Source organism: Carlito syrichta, unplaced genomic scaffold, assembly GCF_000164805.1.
Source record: "Carlito syrichta isolate Samal-C Ts95f unplaced genomic scaffold, Tarsius_syrichta-2.0.1 Scaffold301935, whole genome shotgun sequence".
NCBI classification, from domain to species: Eukaryota; Metazoa; Chordata; class Mammalia; order Primates; family Tarsiidae; genus Carlito; species Carlito syrichta.
Window position 1 is genome coordinate 88,796 of NW_007246031.1, and position 20,129 is coordinate 108,924.

The 20,129-nt window shown below is 38.3% G+C and overlaps 2 protein-coding genes across 3 annotated transcripts in view; one reads left to right on the forward strand and one right to left on the reverse strand.

Moving 5' to 3' along the window:
- LOC110595436 overlaps nucleotides 1–7,223 on the reverse strand; it is a gene marked incomplete at its 3' end in the record, with an annotated part of 65,256 nt that extends 58,033 nt beyond the window's left edge. Inside the window, exon 1 of the mRNA XM_021711215.1 lies at nucleotides 7,049–7,223. Coding sequence (XP_021566890.1) covers nucleotides 7,049–7,223 — 175 coding nt within the window. The remainder of the gene's footprint in view (nucleotides 1–7,048) is intronic.
- Nucleotides 7,224–8,227: 1,004 nt separating this feature from the next.
- TMEM126B (transmembrane protein 126B) lies at nucleotides 8,228–14,558 on the forward strand. Of its 2 annotated transcripts, none has more exons than XM_008055720.1 (5): nucleotides 8,228–8,311; nucleotides 10,538–10,659; nucleotides 12,407–12,600; nucleotides 13,680–13,791; nucleotides 14,065–14,558. In XM_008055720.1, the coding sequence occupies exons 1-5, from the start codon at nucleotides 8,231–8,233 to the stop codon at nucleotides 14,246–14,248; spliced, it is 693 nt and encodes a 230-aa protein (XP_008053911.1). In that variant the 5' UTR covers nucleotides 8,228–8,230; the 3' UTR covers nucleotides 14,249–14,558. The 2 variants fall into 2 exon arrangements, with proteins under 2 accessions (XP_008053911.1, XP_008053912.1); XM_008055721.2 differs by lacking the exon at nucleotides 8,228–8,311 and adding an exon at nucleotides 8,758–8,864.
- Nucleotides 14,559–20,129: the final 5,571 nt, after the last annotated feature.

Consider the following 20,129-nt stretch of genomic DNA (forward strand, 5'->3'; position numbering starts at 1 on the left):
CCAGGTTGAGGCTGCAGTGGCTGGGAGCAGCCACTGCACTCCAGTCTAGGTGACAGAGTGAGACTCCAACTTAAAAATAAAAAATAAAATAAAATAAAGATCAATCTGCAAGCTCCAAAAACCTGCTAAACAAAACAAAACAAAACATTAGTATATTATTTATTTTACCTTGATGTTCAGAAATTGAAAAATTCTGAAAGCTGTTTTTTCCCATACCTCTCTAGAAAGATTCAATGCTTAAGTCTTTTGAATTTCTTGACTATGGAAAAAAATATGAAGTTTTGTAAAATAGAAAAAGCATCTGGATATAGCACTGATGTGGCAAACTAATGCTGTATTTTTTAAAAAGTTAAGACACAAGGTTTAAGAAGCAAATGATGATAAACCCACAGTCAACATATTGCTAAATGGACAGAAATTGGAAGCATTTCCCTTGAAAACTGGAACAAGGCAAGGCTACCCACTCTTATCTCTCCTATTAAACACTGTGTTGGAAGTGCTAGCTAGAGCTATCAGATAAGAGAAGGAAATCAGGGATATACAAATAGGAAAAGAGGAAGTCAAGTTATCCCTCTTTGCCAATAATATGATCCTATACCTTGAAAATCCGAAAGACTCAGTCAAAAACCTCCATGTACTGATAAAGGACTTTGGCAAAGTCTCAGATACAAAATGAATATGCAAAGACAGTCACATTCTTATACACCAACAACAAACAGACAGAGAACCACATAAAAAGCACAATCTCATTCACAATAGTCACACACAAAAAAATGGAATACCTTGGCATCTTACTAACCCGAGAAATAAAAGACCTTTACAATGAAAACTACAAAACACTGCTCAAAGAAGTCAAAGATACAAACGAATGGAAAAATATCCCATGCTCATGGATTGGAAGAACGAATATATCCATCCTGCCAAAGGCAATCTACAGATTCAGTGCAATATCCATTAACTTACCAACATCATTCCTCTCAGACCTGAAAATGACAATACAGAAATTCATATGGAAACATAAAGGACCATCAATAGCCATAGCAATTCTTAGCAAAAGAAACAAAGCAGGAGGTATCACACTTCCAGACTTTAAGCTATACTATAAGGCTACAATAATAAAAACAGCATGGTATTGCTACAAGAACAGGCATTTAGACCAATGGAACAGGACAGAGATTCTGGAAGCAAAACCTCAATTTCTCAATCAACTCATCTTTGACAAAACCTCCCCACCAACAACCACTGGGGAAAGGAGAACCTATTCAGTAAATAGTGCTGGGAAAACTGGCTGACCACATGTGGAAGATGGAAACAGGATCCTACCTATCACCATACACAAAAGTCAACTCTAAATGGGTCAAAGACCTAAATGTAAAACCTCAGACTATAAAAATCCTAGAAGAAAACATAGTAAACACCCTTACAGAAATTGGGATAGGCAACCAATTTCTGATCAACTCTCTAAAAGCAAATGCCATAAAAGATAAGCTAGATAAGTGGGACCTCATCAGACTGAAAAGCTGTTGCAAAGCAAAAGAAACCATCAAGAGAGCAGGAGACAGTCCACAGAATGGAAAAAATATTTGCCAATTGTAAATCTGACAAAGACCTAACACCCAAGATCTACAAGGAACTGAAAGATGCTGAAAGGAAAAAAAAAACAACGCTATTAAAAAGTGGGCAAAAGATATGAATAGACACTTCTCAGAAGAAGATATATGGACAGCCAACAGATGCATGAAAAAATGCTTAGCCTCACTAATTACCAAAGAAATGCAAATTAAAACCACATTGAGATACCACTTAACTCCAGTCAGGATGGCCATCATCGATAACTCAAAAAACAGCAGATGCTGGAGAGGATGTGGGGAATAGAGAACGCTTGTACACTATTGGTAGGAGTGTAAACTAGTATAACCTCTGTGGAAAACAGTGTGGTGATTTCTAAAAAATCTAAAAATCAACCTTCCATACAAACCAGCAATCCCGCTTCTAGGAATATACCCAGAGAAACTCAAATCACTCTATGTTTATTGCAACATTATTCACAATAGCAAAAACATAGTACCAGCCATGCTGCCAATCAAAACTGGAATGGATAAAGAAAATGTGGTACATATACACAATGGAAAATTGTGCAACCATAAAGAAAAACAAAGTTATGGACTTTGCAGCAACTTGGATGGATTTAGAGTCTATAATGCTCAGTGATTTATCACAGAAACAAAGATCTGAGCACTCTATGTACTCACACATAAGCAGATCCTGAACATTTATCATAATACTATAAGAAAGGGATTGGCAATAGTGGTACACTGCCAGGGAAGAGAGGCAGGGCACATAAGAGTACCCAAACTTCACCTGTACGATGACCACTTATGTACCTAACCCTGAATTGTACCCCACATCTTTAACATAATAATATATTTTTTTAAATTAAAAATAAAGTGGTTATTTAAGAATAAAAACTACATCTATATTTTCAATATTGGAAGTGCTACAGAGTAAGTTGTCATATTTCCTTGCTAAGAATATGTTATAATAAAATATTTTAATTGTTTGCATGTCATAAAATGCAATCTGAACTTTTTTTGAAGTTAGTTCTCAATGATCATTGTATAAATTTCTTCCCCCCCCCCCAAAAAAAGAGAGAAACAAATAATGAAATTTTTAAAAATTCTATCCAGGCTCAGCCTGTAATCCCAGCACTTTGGGAGTCCGAGGCAAGTGGATTAACTCAGTCCACAGGTTCGAGACAAGCCTGGGCAACTTGGTGAAACCTTGACTCTACAACAAATCAAAAATTAACCAGATGTGGCAGCATGCGCCTGCAGTTTCCACTACTTGGAAGGCTGAGGCAGAAGGATCACCGGAGCCCAGCAGGTTCCAGCAGGTCGACGCTGGGGTGGCCATCCCCCCAGCGTCGCTGTACTCCAGCCTGGGCGACAGAGTAAGACTCTAACTCAAAAAATAAAAATAAAAATTCTAAATGAGGAATGAATAAGCAGAAAAGTTCTAAGGTCCTTTCCCCAGAGAGAAAAAGAAAAACAGAAATGATGCCTTAATGAAGCATACAGTCAGTCAAAAGCAAAGACATAAAAAACTGTGAGTCCAAGAGACAATATTCTCAATTTCAAAGGTGCTATCAGATATGTGGCACTACCATGCCTTAGAATTCTAGTTATACAACATTCTTCAGCTTCCTTTTAAAAGATATAATGTCAAAACATATGAATATTAAAAAGATAGTATTTTAATTTTCAGGACATGTACAAAAAAATCTGTTTATATATACTTCACTATATTATTGAGAACAGTTGCAAAAAAAGACATTTCAAATTAATAAAGTGTCATATAAATGAATAACATCAAGTAGACTTCTATACCAGTTTTAAAAGAATCTCAGGAGGTAACGGGAAAAATTACAAAAACACAGAAATGAAATGAACACGTATCTTAAAGTATTAAAGGTATTGATTTCTTTTACGTATTTAATGACAAGGAGAAACAAAAACTGTTCAAAAAAGAAACTGTATTGTACTATAAAATTCTATTGAAGTACATTTTATCCTTAAAACAGCAACTTTTTCTGCTGAGAGCATGGGAAGGATACAACTACCATTTACTTCTGTTTCTTACATTAACCCAACATGAAATCACATCAGATCAATTCAAGATGACTTGTTGATATAGATCCTTGCAACACAGTATGATCTTGCACCACATCAGAGAGTGCTAATACAATTTATTTTGAATTGGCCCTAAATTTTCACAAATTAAAACATGTCAAAGATTGTCCTAAAGCCTCAAGTGGGAGCAAATCAAGTTACTACTATAAATAAGAGAATCCTGAATGAAAAACAACTGTTGAGGGAAAAAAAATTTAATGGAGAAATTGAAGAGTCTTCTCTCGATAAAACAGATCTATAAACGTGAAAATACTGGGGTGGGAGAGGTAGGAAGTAGTGTCATAAAGCAAACGAGCACTGAATATGGAAATTGGGGGTGTGGAAGTTTCGCTCATCCAAAAGTAGTGAAGAATAGCACCTAGAAATGGGCTTAGTGAGATGTCACACCCATTCCTACTTCCACCACAGTTGCATGTTATCAATGAAAGTATCTCCTCTCTATTTTGACAATATAAACACCAAATGAAAATCTGTCTCATGAAAATTTTATATTTTAATAAGAATATACTCAACAATGAATAAGCCCTTGGCTCAATGAGGATAGTTATTGTTTAAAATCACATTAAGTCTAGGTCTTTCATCATACCTACCACATGTAAAAATGAAAAGAGAAAAAGATTCAGATAATGAAGAACAATGATGCCTGCAGAATAAATCTAGGTTAAGCTTTAAAATATTTTTCTTACATTATATAAACAGTAGAGATAATAAGCTTAGCCAATTAGAAATAGAATGCACATATAATAGCTTGTTTAGCTAGTTATCTATAACATTCCAAAATACACGTCTTAATACTAACAGTTTTAAGAGATTAAAAGCAAGATATCCTGTTTTTCTAACTAGCTCAGTTCGTAAGGAAAATTACATAATGCGTATACTCTACTATCATACAAATATATCCTTGTTTTGCTAATCATAACTTGTTGATTCCTTTAAAAATTTGATCCATCATGTCAATCAATTTTTAAAGAAGGAAGGAGGGAGGAGAAGAAGATGAGAGGAAGAAGAGAGGACATCTCTTTCTTATAAAGTAATTGCAATTTTTAATAATATTTCATCAATTTCTGTAATAATTCTTTAGAGGTAAGAACTTTCAAGAAATCCTTCTATTGTATTTAAAAACCTTAAGTTCACCCTGCTTAGTTGAGTTATACCCAGCACATCAGTTGTGCTTCCTCCCCCTCCTCCTTCCCTTTCTCTCTCTCTCCACCTCCCTTTCTCCTTTCTCTCTTCTTCCATCTCTCTCCATCTCCCTCTTTTCCTCTCTCTCTCTCAAACACAGTGTGTTTAATTCAATTAGTCCAAAATAAAATAAATTAGTCCACAATCTCATAGAGAGTTCCCTACTCTCAGTAGTAGTATGAGGAACAGCAGGGGAAGGAATCAATCCGAACCTTAAATTGGTGTGCAAAAATTACAGTTCTAGGTGTTTCAAAAGCTTTATATTTCATTGTCCATCTCTATAGATATCAGCTTGGACAAAGCATCTCAGTGAATATAATTTTCCTTAACACATCTTTCAAGTCCACAGGTAGAAGGGTTAAACATCATGCAAAACTAGGTTGACATTAACCTTCACCCACAGCTTTAGTTTCAGATTGTAGCAACTCCTATGATTGGACATTTGGATCTCTGTTAGGCCAGTATAGTAGAATTCAGGGTGTTCATATATCAAGGTGTTCATATAAATTTTGACTCAAACTCTTGAGAAACTCTTTATAGTTGATCTCATCTTCCATATCATGTCAAAATAACAAATCAAACCCCAACAAACTGGTTTCACTAAGATCCTGTGGAACAAAGTTAACCTGGGGTGATCTAGGCTACATTGAATCCCCAAAGTCTGACTATAATAAACTACATTTCAGGAGTCCATTGAATCTTGATCAGTTCCAAGTAGTAAAATTGTTGAGGGGAAAAAAGCAGGTGTTTGCCTCATTTGGAGACCTTGCCAATCATGTTATTGGTAATGCATGTATCTGAAAAAGCACAACAGCTACCAAAGTTTTACTTTACCACAAAAGTGATGAATAAGTTCAAATATGAAAGCTATTTTTTACCCAAAAGAATAATTATAAAGCTATAATTTTATTCAGTGCAAATTACTTTGTATCTTTTACAACTATGAAATTAGCTTGATAATATTAAATCCATGGAGAAGCGTTCCACTGGACAAGTTTCTTTTGTTAAAGATGGTTTGAAAGTAACCTTGAACAAGCTAAGAAGTTAAAGAATATTCCAAATCTATAGTACTGAATTTAATCCTATTACGAATGGAGGGATATAAAGAACGTGATTTATGAAACCACAAATGTCTATAAATAAATACTATAGGCCTACTTCATTTTACTTTAGAAAAAAAAAATACTGAATGATGCACCACTGACAAGATATTACAATAAATATTTTCCCCAAACTAAGATAAAATTTTACTCTCAAATGAAATGCAATTTAAATTACAAATACTAGAATTTAAAATGGGAGAAACATGTATTATATAAGAACCTCACAGCCCACCTTTCTTCTTGACTGGCATTCTTGAATCTTTCCACTGCCACAGGATTCAAGATCTCTTTTCAGATCTCAGCTTGATCCAGCTGGATTGAGTCCAAGAACCAGGTAACTGTTGCAAACCACTTCACTGTTCAGTTTTTGAAATCCAGGCAGAGTCTTCTATTTCAGATTTAAAAAAAAAAAAAAAAATGTGTTTTTTTCCACAACAAACTTTTAACACGGCCCACAGAGCTTAGAAAAAAATAATAACTTTCAAGTTGTTTAAGTTTTTCAATTTTTATAAAATATTTATACTGTTTTTAAAAAGCTGAGAAAACTATTGTAAGCACAGAAAACGTTATTAAAACTCCTCTTCAGGCAGCAACATTTTTGGAAGTTCGATGACTAACTCAATGAAGGCACAAACCAAATTTAGACAGCTGTCTCATTACTTTATACATGATCAAATTCAAGGATGAACTGGTTGATGATAAAGATCCTCAAATATTTAGAAAAATGTAATCCCCACTTCCCCTCCAAAAAAAAAAAAAAATACTTATCAAAACCTCTCTGACTCTGAACTCTAAAAAGGTGGGTGAGTTTGAACAGTTTTCTGGGGTAGAACACAGACTGGAAGACCCCCTTCTATTTACTGGATTAGAAGTTCCGGATTTCACCCCCTCAATAACTCAGGATCCGCTTGCTGTCACTTTCATTTTTTTCTTCTGTGCTCTCCAAGCCCCCAGGCTTGATGGTTAATGCCCCTCTGATTCTGATCCTCCCATGTATTAACCGAGAGGATTGAAAAAAGGAAAGCAATCCCTTGGCATGGAGACATTAAAGTGACAGTGCTACTCAATGGGCACTTGATGCAGGATGAGTTGGCGAAGCAGATTTCTTCACACTGGAGTCATTCACATCATGCATCTCTTCGCGTCCAAGCAGCTCCCTATCCGGCGAGGAAAAACACTGAGATTGTTGGAGAGAAGTCAAGCCTTCTCCCAAAGGTGCTTTCAGAGACGCGGTAGTAGTATTAGACATGTAAGCATAAGCTATGCAAACGGTCCGCGATGTCCTAAATGGGAGAGGGCAGCTGCTTGGCTTTCACATCCACCCTTTCTCTCAATCTTTCTTCAAACTACCCACCTTCCTTCTGCAGAAAAGACATTTCTCTGCCACCGCTGGCCACCCCTGCCCACACCCCGTTCTTTTATAGAAGAGCACCGAAATGTCCTGCACCCTCCACGCGATGAAGTGTTTCCTCAGGCAGGAGAAACAGCAGCACTAGAAATTATATAACTCTCGAATTTGGCTCCTCTAAGACATGGAGACTGGAGGGTCGGGGGCTGCCGTTCTGGGAGATCCTGCCGGGCATTTAACTGCACAAAAGAGCGCCAGGCCTCCTCGCAGTGCCCCGCGCCCCGAAACACGGACTGACAAGTGGGTCTTCTCGGGGGGCAGGGGACAAATGTCTCTCCGGCCCCTTTCCCAGCGGGGCGACAGGATGGAATCTCAGAGGACTAAGACTGGGGAGAGGAGTCAGACCGCCGCGAGGGGAGGAGGCTAGCCGGGGCTGCGCTGACGGCGCTAGCGGCCAGTGGGGAGACCTGAGGAGGAGGGGCCCGAGAAGCAGAGCCTCGACACACGGGCCAGGTCACAGGGGGAGTTCCTTAAGGGGTGACAGGGGCCAGCAGCCAGTCCCTCGCTGCCCCGAAGAGAGGCAGGCGCGCAACACTCCTACGCTGAAGACGCCCCATCTTCCCCTCGGGACGGGAGGAGAGGGAGCCAGGCAGATAAATGGGAGGGGGAGGAAATCCTGGGCGGGCCCCGGGGCGGGCCCACGGGGCGACAGGACCGCCTCTAAGCCAATGAGTGGCCGTCATTTCTGGGCGCTGCGCCCAATCACAGCCAGGATGGCGGGCGCGGCTTTTGACTGAGTGGAGGCGGGCCCGGGCTGCCAGCGGGAGGCGGGCGCCGTAAGTCAGCACCGCTTCCCACCCAGGGCTTTCTGGGTCCCCGCCCACCTGCGAGTCACGGGAGCCTCCAAAATGGCGCTGCTCGGGCGTGGGGTTGCGGCTGACTTGAGCGGTGCGGGTGTGGTGCCGGTGGGAACTGGGGATGCGCCCAAGGTAGGCAGGAACCCGAGGTGGTATGGGCCGTGATTTCAGAAGCCTCACAGTGTTGGCAGACTCTTCTAAGATGATGCACGTAAAGGGAATTTGAACCCCAAAGAGGACAGCGCCCAAGTCCACAACAGGCGCAGTCGATTAAGTCCCCAGCTGCTATGGAAGGAGGCCGAGAGAAAGCAGAAGACCTAAAGTCTAGTCCTCATCTTCAGCTTGTTCTCTCTTGTCTCCTGGCTCCTTTGTACAGGACTTTTCTTCAACTTGGGCTCTTTTTCTGCTTACCCCCTCCCCACCCCCAACCCCAAAGAATTCATCTCTTTTGAATATTGGTTTAAATGTCATTCCCTCCCGGAAGGCTTCCCACACTTTCTCTGGCTAGATTAAGTTAATCTTTTCTTATTTGATTGGTTTTAAATTGCCTGCTTTTTGGTTCTGACCTCACACTAGGTTATGGATTCCTGAGGGCATGGACTATATCTTGATTGCGCTGGGACCTGGCATATATCTGGTGCTCCCTAAATGATGAGCAAATGCTGAATAAAATTTTGAAAACCAGGTGAAATACACTTAAAGCACTACAAAACCGTAAAATATTTTCCAAACTAAACCTACATAAATGCACTTTTACTGATATGAGCATGGTAACCAGTAAGTGGCCTTGCCCAAGTTAATTTTAAATAAAAATGGTTATAGCAAGAAGCTTTATATATATATATATATATATATTTTTTTTTTTTTTTTTTGAGTTGGAGTCTCACTCTGTCGCCCAGACTGGAGTGCAGTGGCTGCTCCCGGCCACCGCAGCCTCGACCTGCTGGGCTCCGGCGATCCTTCCTTCCGCCTCAGCCTTCCAAGTAGCTACCACGCCCGACTAGTTTTTGATTTGATATAGAGATGAGAAGCTTTATATTTTAGTGCTGGTTAAAAGTCTTGCTGAAAGTTACTAATCTATTTTTCTGCTATTAAATAAGGGAAGTGTAATGAAAGCAGTCGAGTCTTTGACAGTGTTTGCCTTGCAAACACTCAGCACTCAAATATTGCCTGTTTTCCCTATAGAGTTAGGGTGTAGACTAGGTAGGAGATATTTTCTAAAAGGTTTTTTTTTTTTGGTGAGAATTGGGGAACTTCAATGAATTGAATGAGAGCAAAACAAAAATTATCTAAGGTTTCTGGTTAATCATCATGTTATTAACATCTGCCTTCTTAATACATTAGATGGGTTAGGTATAGAATCTCCATTAGCTATTACTATCTCCTTTCCATTTTCCATCTGGATGTCAGGAAGAGGCAAAAGATTAAGTCTAGGCCCTGAAAAATTGTAATTTGTAAAAACATTCAGAAAGGATGCTGTCTGAGGCTGTGGGGTGGGGGGTTGTTTTGTTTTGTTTTTTAACCTTAGTAGTTGCCTCTGTTAAGGTGCTACTGGCCAAGCCCTCATGATCCCTTGACATTGGCAGCTGTCTATTCATCACCCTGGGACACAAGAACTTTTCCATCTTGGAACCCAGTGCCCTGGGTCCAGGCTTTCTGATATACCACAAGGCCATTGCAGGCAAAGGCCCTTCACCACAGGTGCTAATAGGGAACTGGATGTATAATTTACATAATCCAAGATAGCCTGTATAATTTACATAATCCAAGATAGCTGTGATCTACTGCCTATTTTCAACCTGGAGCAGTGTCCCTCTTTCTGATTTTCTCTCTCACTATTCTCCAAGATGATCCCCCCTACCTCTCCAGAAAACTTAACACAATCTCCAAAATGAGCTCAGGCTTTCATGAGAGACAGAGGCTAGAGACAGTTGTCAACAAGAACCACTATTTCCACCTTCCCACCTGAAGAACTAGAGCAGGAATTACAAAGGGCTTGGCTACCTTCTTGGAATAAGGAGAGTGAAGAACAAAAACTCAGTATCTCAGTAAATTATCCTACACTTTGTCTTAAGACAAGTCTATCTTTTGGAATCTTAGTTTTCTTATCTGTAAAAGTAAAGATGATTGTTAATTTTACTGATTTCTCAAGTTATTGTGTGAATCAAAAAACCATCTTCCAACAGATAAGAGTTCAGGAAATGTTGATAGACTTATTAACATAAAGTATGCAGATAACATAGTACCTAGTACATTACTAGACTTTAAGTGTTTTTTTAATCTGAATCTCTAGAATTCATAAGATTTTATTTAATATTAATACCACTAATTATAGCTTTGAAATTTTGTGCTTTCCAGGACATCAAGATGGAAGCATATATGCTTGATCAGCCTAGTCCTTCTCTAGAAGATGCAAAACTCAGAAGACCAATGGTCATTGAAATCATAGAAAAAAAATTTGAATGTTTTAGAAAAGAAATGTAAGAGATACACCCAGGCTGACGTGACTTTATTTGCAGATCTTTTGTATTGTCATTGTTTCTGGGGAGCATCTAAGATCCTGTTAACTTTATTAAGTTGGTTATGAACAAAGTTTATTTTATAAATAGAACCGGAGGGGAATATAAAATAGTGGTTTGCTGGAATATTTGAGATTGTGTATAATTTCCTTTGATTCTTAAAAAAAAGTGTCAAAGTTATTGCTGAAACATTTGTATATTAAATATGTTTTAATTAAAAGGAATTAGGAGAGGCTGGGCGCAGTGACTCAGACCTGTAATCCCAGCACTTTGGGAGGCTGAGGTGAGGGGATTGCCTGAGCCCACTGGTTCGAGAATAGCCTAGGCAACTTGGCAAGACTTCAACTCTACAATGAAAAATCAAAAAATTAGCCAGGTGTGGTAGTGCAAACCTGCAGTTGTGGCTACTTCGAAGGCTGAGGTGGAAGGATCGCCTGAGCCCAGCAGGTTGACACTGGGGTGGCCATGAGCATGCCCCTGCACTCCTGCCTGGGTGATAGAGTGAGACTCTAACTCAAAAAAAAAAGTAATTAAGGGAAAACCATTTTGGGGGAGTACTTATATTCAGTTGACAAGCAATTGTAATTAGGCAGTTTAGGATTTTTCATCTCAGCTACAGTACTTAGCAGAGTAAAAGGAAATACAGATTCCATGGTGCACTATAGTCTTACATTACCGTATTTACTTTCAAATGAATAGACTTCAAAAATAAAATCAAAGAACAGTTGATCATAAACATTAGAAGTTTCTGGATTTAGGCATGAGTCAGAATAAGAAAAATAGATCTATTAGATCTTTTTTTGGATAAAGTTTTGTAAATCCTATACAAATTATTTTAAATGTATCTGGAATAATGAAGAAATAGTTATTTTCTGTAAGGCCTAACCAAATGTAAATACCTTATTTTTAGATGGTAGCACATGCCTATAATCCCGTAGCTCATAAAATTTGGCTACATTGGTATATAGTTATATTTATTTGTGGCCAAAACGCTTTAAGAGGGCTCTACTTTAGAACCATCCTAAATATTTTCAGAAAGAGAATCATATCCTCTCATTAAAATAAAAGTTCCATGAGACCTGGGATGATGATGATGATGATGATGATTATTGTCTTGTTTACTGCCCCATCCTCAGCTCTTAGAAAATATTTTTCTTTTTTTTTCTTTTTTTCTGAGTTGGAGTCTCACTCTGTTGCCCAGACTGGAGTGCAGTGGCCGCTCCCAGCCACTGCAGCCTCGACCTGCTGGGCTCCGGCGATCCTTCTACCTCAGCCTTCCGAGTAGCCAGAATTACAGGCATGCACTACCACGCCCGGCTGACTTTTTGAGTTATTGTAGAGATGAGGTCTCGCTGTCCAAGCGGGTCTCGAACCCACGGGCTCAGGCAATCCACTCACCTCAGCCTCCCAAAGGCGCGGGATTACAGGCTGAGCCACCAAGCACAGCTAGAAAATATTTTTCATATAGTAAGTACTCAAGAAATATTTAACGTTGAGCAAATATATAACAAATAACTACCCAGAAAAGGATATATGCATTAGGATATTATGTTTTGGGGTATTTTTTTTCCTTTATTTCATAGCTTTAGGGAGTACAAATGGTTTTTGGTCTGGGCTTTAAGTATATCCACCAACGCCACCAGTGTTCATTATACCATTAGGAGAATTTTATGTTGAACTTAATGTTTCTCTTTGTTTTTTTAATTAGGTCATTAAATATATATGGAACAGTGTTGCTTGGAACAACAGCTAGTTGCTCTGGAATCTTGGCAAACTTCATTTTCAGACACTGCTTCAAGGTTAAACATGATACTTTGAAGACATATACATCACTAACTACACTTCCATTTTTGTCTACTATAGTTGCTTATAAGCTCCTTTTAACTGATGCTTTGTATTCAGGTAAATTTAAATTCAGTAATGTATAATGTTATGTCTAAGTGAAGTTGCTCATTAACATTACTACTAACAATTTCTCACATTTGTATATTGCCCTACCACTTACAAAGTACTTTCACATATATTGTCCTATGCAATCCCCATGACAACCTTAATCAGGTATAATAAGTACTATTGTTTCTTTTTTGCAGATAAGCAAACTGAGGTATGTTCAAGTACACTAAAGCAACATAATATACTGAGAAAAGAAGAAGCTTTAGCATACATCACCCATGATATCAGATCCTACCTCCTGCCACTTAAGTTTTCTGAGTTTACAGATCATTTATTTGTATATATATTTAGGGAATACAAGTGCAGACATTAAGTCCTTTAATTTCTGAGCCTCAATTGTCTTGTCTGTTAATTAGGACTAATAGTACTTACTTCATAGGATTGTTGTAAGAATTAAAAGATCCTGTATGTTAAATACCCACCACAGAATCTTTCATATTACAAGCTTCTAAAGTTATTTCCTGCCTCCTCACCTTACCTTAAGTTTCACAACTGTAATTGATGAAGCCTCTATCATTCTTCAAGTCCCAGAGAAACCTTTGTTTCCCTCATAGTAGATTAGAATTCTAGATACATTCTCTATACAGTTTACCTACAAAGCATGGTACACACTTATAACTATTTACTATTTTTCTAATGTCTTTCTTCCCTCGTAGCCTGACCAAAAGATCAGAGATCGGGACTCTTTTAGACACCACTGTATTCCTAGCATCTGACACATAGTAGAATAAAAATATATTAGCTTAGACTCCAGGGATCTGGTCTGCTAATTTAGTATTCTTTCATTATGAAATTGCTTCCTCCGCAACCACATATGTAAGACGTAATTTGCCATATGATAAAGTATAATAAAAGCATTTTTTAAATGTGATGCATTTAGCCTGTTATGTGCATAGACTGAATTTTAGTATTCTTTCTACTGTTTAATTGTGGCTGAGACTAGGCAGATAACTACTCTATGAAGTACAACACTTAATAGCTCTTATCCTGAGTTTTAAAAAGAGATCAAATTTATTTTTGTTTTCCAGACAATATAAGCAAGGAAAATTGTGTTCTCAGAAGTTCACTGATTGGCATAGTATGTGGTGTTTTATATCCCAGTGCTTTGGCTTTTCTTAAAAATGGACGTCTGGCAGTCAAGTAAGTTTATGTTTATTCCTTTTCTTACTCCCTGTTTTTCCTTCCTTTCTTCCTTTTTTTAAAATTAGGTTAATAAACTCTCCTTGTTCTTTAGCTGTCAATGATACGTTTTAATCAAAATATAGTAGTTTGATACTTCAGATAGCTAACTTTCAGCTTTTTTGCTATCTACATGATAGACCTAGAATGGAAATTATTGGATTATGAGAAATCAACAAATTTTGATGAAACTTTTCAAACTTTCAGAAGTAATTGACTCTTTTTTCCTTTTAGGTACAATACTGTTCCACTGCCACCAAAAGGAAGGGTTTTGCTCCATTGGTTTCTGCTTTGTCAGACAGAGGTGAAAGCAATGATGATTCCTCTAATCTCTCAGACGGTGTTTGGAATATTCAATGGTCTAGAGCATTATGCAGTATTTGAAAGGACACTTGAGAAAACCATGCATGAAGAATAACCAAGGAAGGAATGGATGCTAACTCAGCGGAATAGATGCTAACTCAGCGGAATAGATTTTTTTATGAGGTGAACTCGGGTGTTGCTGAAAGAGTTAAAAGTAACTCTGAACAATTTGCTTCCGTCCCTTTTGCCTGGTATATAGCAGGCACTCAATAAGTATTCAATAATTCAGTCAATAAATACACGTTTTATCTTACATTAATATGTAAGTTTTAGTTTTCTTTCCTCATGGTACATCCATTTTGCCTGGTATATAACAGATACCAATACGTATTTAGTAATTCAATAAAAGTAAACATAACAATAAATACAAGTTTTATCTTTCCTCTGTGGAAATGGGTTAGGGCTTCAAGGTCTGATCTATGAAGTTATATATTCATTCATTCATTAAACATTTATTGAGTCTCAGGCACTGCATTATTTGTAATAAGAAATGGTCCTGGCAGGCTCAGTGGCTCAGCCTATAATCCCAGAACTTTGGGAGGCCAAGGCAAGTGGATTGCCCTAGCCCACAAGTTCAAGACCAGCCTGGGCAACTTGGCAAGACCTTGTCTCTTCAATAAAATAAAAAATTAAGACAGGTGTGGTAGGATGCGCCAATAGTTCTGGCTACTTGGAAGGCTGAGGCAGAAGGATCGCCGAAGCCTAGCAGGTCGACACTGGGGTGGCCAGGAGTATGCCACTGAACTCCAGCTTGGGAAGCAGAGTGAGACTCCAACTCAAAAAAAAAAACAAACAGAAAGAAATGGTCCTTACCTAGAAGTGTTGGGAGCTGGCCACGGAAGCCCACTGAGCATTAGGGATCAGGAAGGGCCGTTGACCCCGAGACCACTAGGATGCGTTCAGGAGCCATTGACCCCATTTCCTCCCCCTTTCTACTCAGCACTAACCAGATTAAGCTCCTGTGAGCTCAAAACATAAAAACTCTGAGACCGGGATGAACACAAGCTAACTTTAGCAGCTCATTGCTCCCATTCTTCCTCAAACTGCAGTTTTGGCTTTCACACAACTTATAATTCAAACTCGTGTCACATCTAAGAGCCTTAGTATTGGTCACAGGCTTCTGGGTCATGATCTTAGGATTTATTGAAGGTGTAAATTGTAAAATATAGTTTTGGAAGACAGCCATTTTGTTGAAAGAATGTGGCTGGGTTACTTGCAGGTAGCCCACTGTGAACTTTGGACTGGGCCACATTCCAAACATTCTGGGATGGGCCGCTTTCGTTTGTAAAGTAAATGCTTAAGCTTCTATAGAATTGTTTAACTTGGCATAAATCAATCAGCTTAGGATGAAAAAGGTTATAGAATATGTCAGTCACAGATTAGTTATCCTTTGTTATGGGATTTTAAGATATCATATGAAAGTGTTTAAAGGCAATCATTGATTAAGTTTTCAAGGATTAAGGTTTCTGGTGGGTGGGGGACAACCCTCCCACATCTGACTTTGTGTATAAAAGACCCGCTGTAATTCCCAATAACACTCACATCGCTTCTGCACTAGACTAGAGTCCAGTCTCTTTATTTCTCTCTCTTTTTCCCCCCAATCACCGACGCCATCTCCACCTTTGGGGTACCCTGAACCCGGCTGGAGCTGGTCCCCGGCATAGAAGGAACTCAAAATTAGAGTAATAAAAAAACACAGTAATAAACATGAACACATAGTATGGGAGGGTTTGAGAAGTATACACATAATTCTTTTGGGGCACTGAGAGTATGACTGTTAACTACTTAGGCAGAAAGAGAAGCTACAGAGGGAAAAGTGACATTTCAATTAAATGTTGAAGGAAGAACTGGAAGTCCATAAGAAAGCAAGGTATGGAAATAACAGACCATTTCTCTATTCTAAACTCTGATCCAGTATATTTACTCTCATCATTTACAAATTATCTACTGTGTAGCTTAAAGAACATATACCGAACATATACTGCCTGTTTCCCATGCATCAAGATAGGTACCAGAGGTACAAAGATTCAGTCCTGGCTGGGCTCGGTGGCTCAGCTGTAATCCCGCACTTTGGGAGGCCAAGGTGAGTGGATTGCCTGAGTCCGCGGATTCGAGACCCGCCTGGGGAACTTGGCGAGACCTCATCTCTACAATAAATCACAAAAATTAGCCGGGCATGGTGGCGCGCGCCTGTAGTTTCAGCTACCTGGATGGCTGAGGCGGAAGGATTGCCGGAGCCCAGCAGGTCGAGGCTGCAGTGGCCAGGAAGAGCCACTGCACTCCAGTCTGAGAGACAGAGTGAGACTCCAACTCAAAAAAAAAAAAAAAGATCCAGTCCCTAAAATCTCAAGAAGTTTAAAATCTAAAGGAGTTCACAGCATGCTCCTTTAGAGTCTGAAGAGGCATTGCTGAACCACACCTTTATCTTAGTTCAGAAAATGAACACTGACAAGAATTATAGAATGGAACCCCACATTTCACCCTTGTCCTAACAATATTCATTTTGAGATTAAAGACTTGGTAATCTTATAAATAGAGCAAGGTTAACTTATGTTCATCTTTCCCACCATCTGAAAGCTGAACAGATTTGCACCTTACTCCAACTTCAAATTGTCTTTTCTACAATTAAAAAAAAAATCTGGCAAAGCAATGTTTTCCTTTGCCTATGGAAAGCAGTACTTGCCAAAATGACAATAGGAGGCCTGAAAGGAGAATTAGGGAATCCTTGGTCTTCTACGCATGAGCCCAAAGGTCAAGCTTGATGAACCACAATGAAGAAAGGCAACAAGGTCCTAGAGGCAAGATAGTGAAGAACTGCAAAGCAAGCCTAGAGCTCCATTCAGGGTTCAAATATTGGATTCACTACTTACCAGCGGGATGACTTTGAATAAGTTACTTCACCTCTATGCACCTCAATCTTCTCATCAAGAAAATGAAAAATAAAAATTGTACTCATCCTCATGGTGTTATAAAGATTAAACGAGTTAATATTTATGTAAATCAAAAAAATGCCCAGCTAGTAGGAGTTCTACATGTGTTAGCTGCTGTCTTACTCCATTTTGGCTACTATAGCAAAATACTGTAGACTAGGTGATATATATACATCAGAAATTTATTTTGCATAGTTCTGGAGACAGAGAAGTCCAAAATCAAGTCACTGGTAGATTTAGTATCTGGTAAGGACCTGTTTTCTTGTTCATAGATAATGTATTCTTTCTGTGTCCTCACATGATGGAAGGGGCAAAAAAGCTCCCTGGACTAACTCCATTCATGAGGATTCTGTCCTCATGACCTAATTACAAAGGCCCCATGACCAAATACCACCACCTTGGGAGTTAATATTTCAAAATATGAATTTGGGAAGAGAAAAACATTCAGACCATAGCAGTTGCCATTATTGTTGTTGCTGTTACTGCATGCCATGGTCCTTTTTCTAGTCTGTAGTTATCAGTGAAAATTTCATAAGAAAGATTAGAAAGAAGCAGAGCAAAAATAATACACAAGATATCATTCATTGGAATCAATATGCATTCATTTATTCAGCTAATAGTGAGTTAACACCCATTGCAGGAAAGACATTGAATATCATGTTAGGCAATTTACCTTTCTGACTGTTTCCTCCTAAGATATATTTATAACTGCTTTGTAGTGTGGTTACAAAGATGAAAGCACATAAAACTATACCATATACTATACCACACCTAGCATATAGAAGTGGCTCAATAAATGTGTTTACATTGTCTGTTTTCTCTTACAGTTGTATTAATGGCTAAAGCATAGTCCCTCTTATAAGAATTTACCTTTACTCTTTCCTCTTCTCTCTCCTCCCACCAACTCCCTTTACCATGTGATTTCCCCCTGCTTCATGTTGTATTGCATTGCTTGTGTTGTATTGCACTATACTGACTTTTCTCCCTGCTTTTGTATAACTATTCTATCTTGCATTAACTATGCAGTATTTGAATTTACAAGTTTAAGCTGTAAACCTAATAATGAACAAATGGTATTCTACAGATATGGTTGAATTTCATAGAATTTGTTCACTCACCCTCCTGAGCTTCATTTAAAAAAAAAAATCTTCCAAAGATACATAATCTACTAGCTTCATCAAACTATCTATAAAAGACAGGCACAAAGATATTAATTAATATAAATAATTGAATCTTGTTAGCCCAGAATCCCACCAGCTTCATTCACTACAGGAGCTAAGAAATCCATTTCACCCACCATCAAAGTCTTAACGAAGATTAGACATAGCAGAAGAAAAGATTAGTGAGCCACAAGACAAAGCAATAGAAACTACTCAAAATAAACTGGGGGGAAAAAACCTTAATCTAGTATTGAGTGACTTTATATGCCTTATTTGAAGATATCCCAGGGAGGGGAGGAGCAGAAGGAAAAAAAATTTTGAAGTATTAGTGGCTGAAATTTTTCCAAGTTTAACAAAAGTTATAAAGCCACAAATTCAAGAAGCTTAATGAACTTCCAGCAAAATAAATATGACAAAAACTACCCCAAAGCCACATCATAATAAAATTGCTTAAAACTAGTGATAAGCAAAAAATCATAACAAAAGCCAAAGAAACACACTTAAACACACAGAGGAATGATAATGACAGCAGTCTTCTCATTAGTAACAATGCCATCCAGAAAACACTACAGCAAAATCATTAAAAGTACTGACTTTTTTAAAACTATCAACTTAGGATTCTGTTCTGAATATCTTTCAAAAACTAAGGCTAAATAGGAAAAGATGTTAGCAAGATGACAGAATAGAAAACCTTACACACTCGCTTCTCCATGGAAACACAGATTTAACAATAACACAAACCAAATACTTCTGAGAAATCTAGAAACCAGTAAAAAGTTTCCTGCACCTCAAATGAGCACAAAGCTAGTCACATCAAAGCAAGAAAGAAAAATTTGTGGCACTCTCTTGTTAAAAACTATCCCACCCACCACCCATCCTCATTCAGCATAGAACTACACTGATAGGAAGAAACTGACAGCTCCCATTTTCTCCTTGAGGAGAGTAAGAAGTAGCATATAAGTCTAATATTTTGATCTTTAAGGGAGCTTCCCAAGTGACTTTTCTGTCTTGCCTAAGTGCAAACACTGTCGCAGATGGTGTGACAAAAATGGTCAATATGCACCAGAGTCTGCAGTACCACAGACAGACACTAAGTAGATATTATAGTACAGAGAGGCCATATTATTACAAACAAATATCAGGAATAGAAACCCACAGTCCCTTCAATCCCATAGAGGATGAAACACTAGAAAAGCAGTGCTATCTCTACCTAGGCTAAATAGAGAAAGTCCTTTCTATATGAATACAGAACACAATGTCTAGGAGAGGTAGCTGAGTCTTCAAATGTCAAAATGCAAATGAGACAGGGAAAAAAATGACACATTTACTTAATTTATTTATTCATACTTTATGAGACAAACCACTTTATTTTTGACACCTATAAAGGTTGGGAAGTTTTGGTGAAGTGAAAATAAAAATCTGTCTCCCAGTAACATTTACCCATCAGTCAATGGTTACTAAATGTTGAAGCTGGAATAAAGCTAAGAAATGAGGCAACAATAGTTTGGGTATAAGAGATGAGTCTACCATGAGTTGGTGGGTAAGTTCAGGCCTCTGCATATCAGTCCAGTCCTCTAAGCCTTACTGCACCATGTTAGTTCTGCCCACTTGAGCAACCTTGATAAGCTTACTTCCTCTTCCACCTGAAGGTCTTGCAGATATTTGAAAAATGACACATTTAAAGGAACAAATTAAACCTCCAAAAACCAATCTCCCAAAAACAAAGATAGACAAACTACCAAAGAATTAAAAGTTAATGTCATAATTTTACACTTAATGAATTAGAAGAGCACAGGTAGACAAATTAGTCAAGAAAACAATGCATGATCAAAAAGAGAATGTCAAG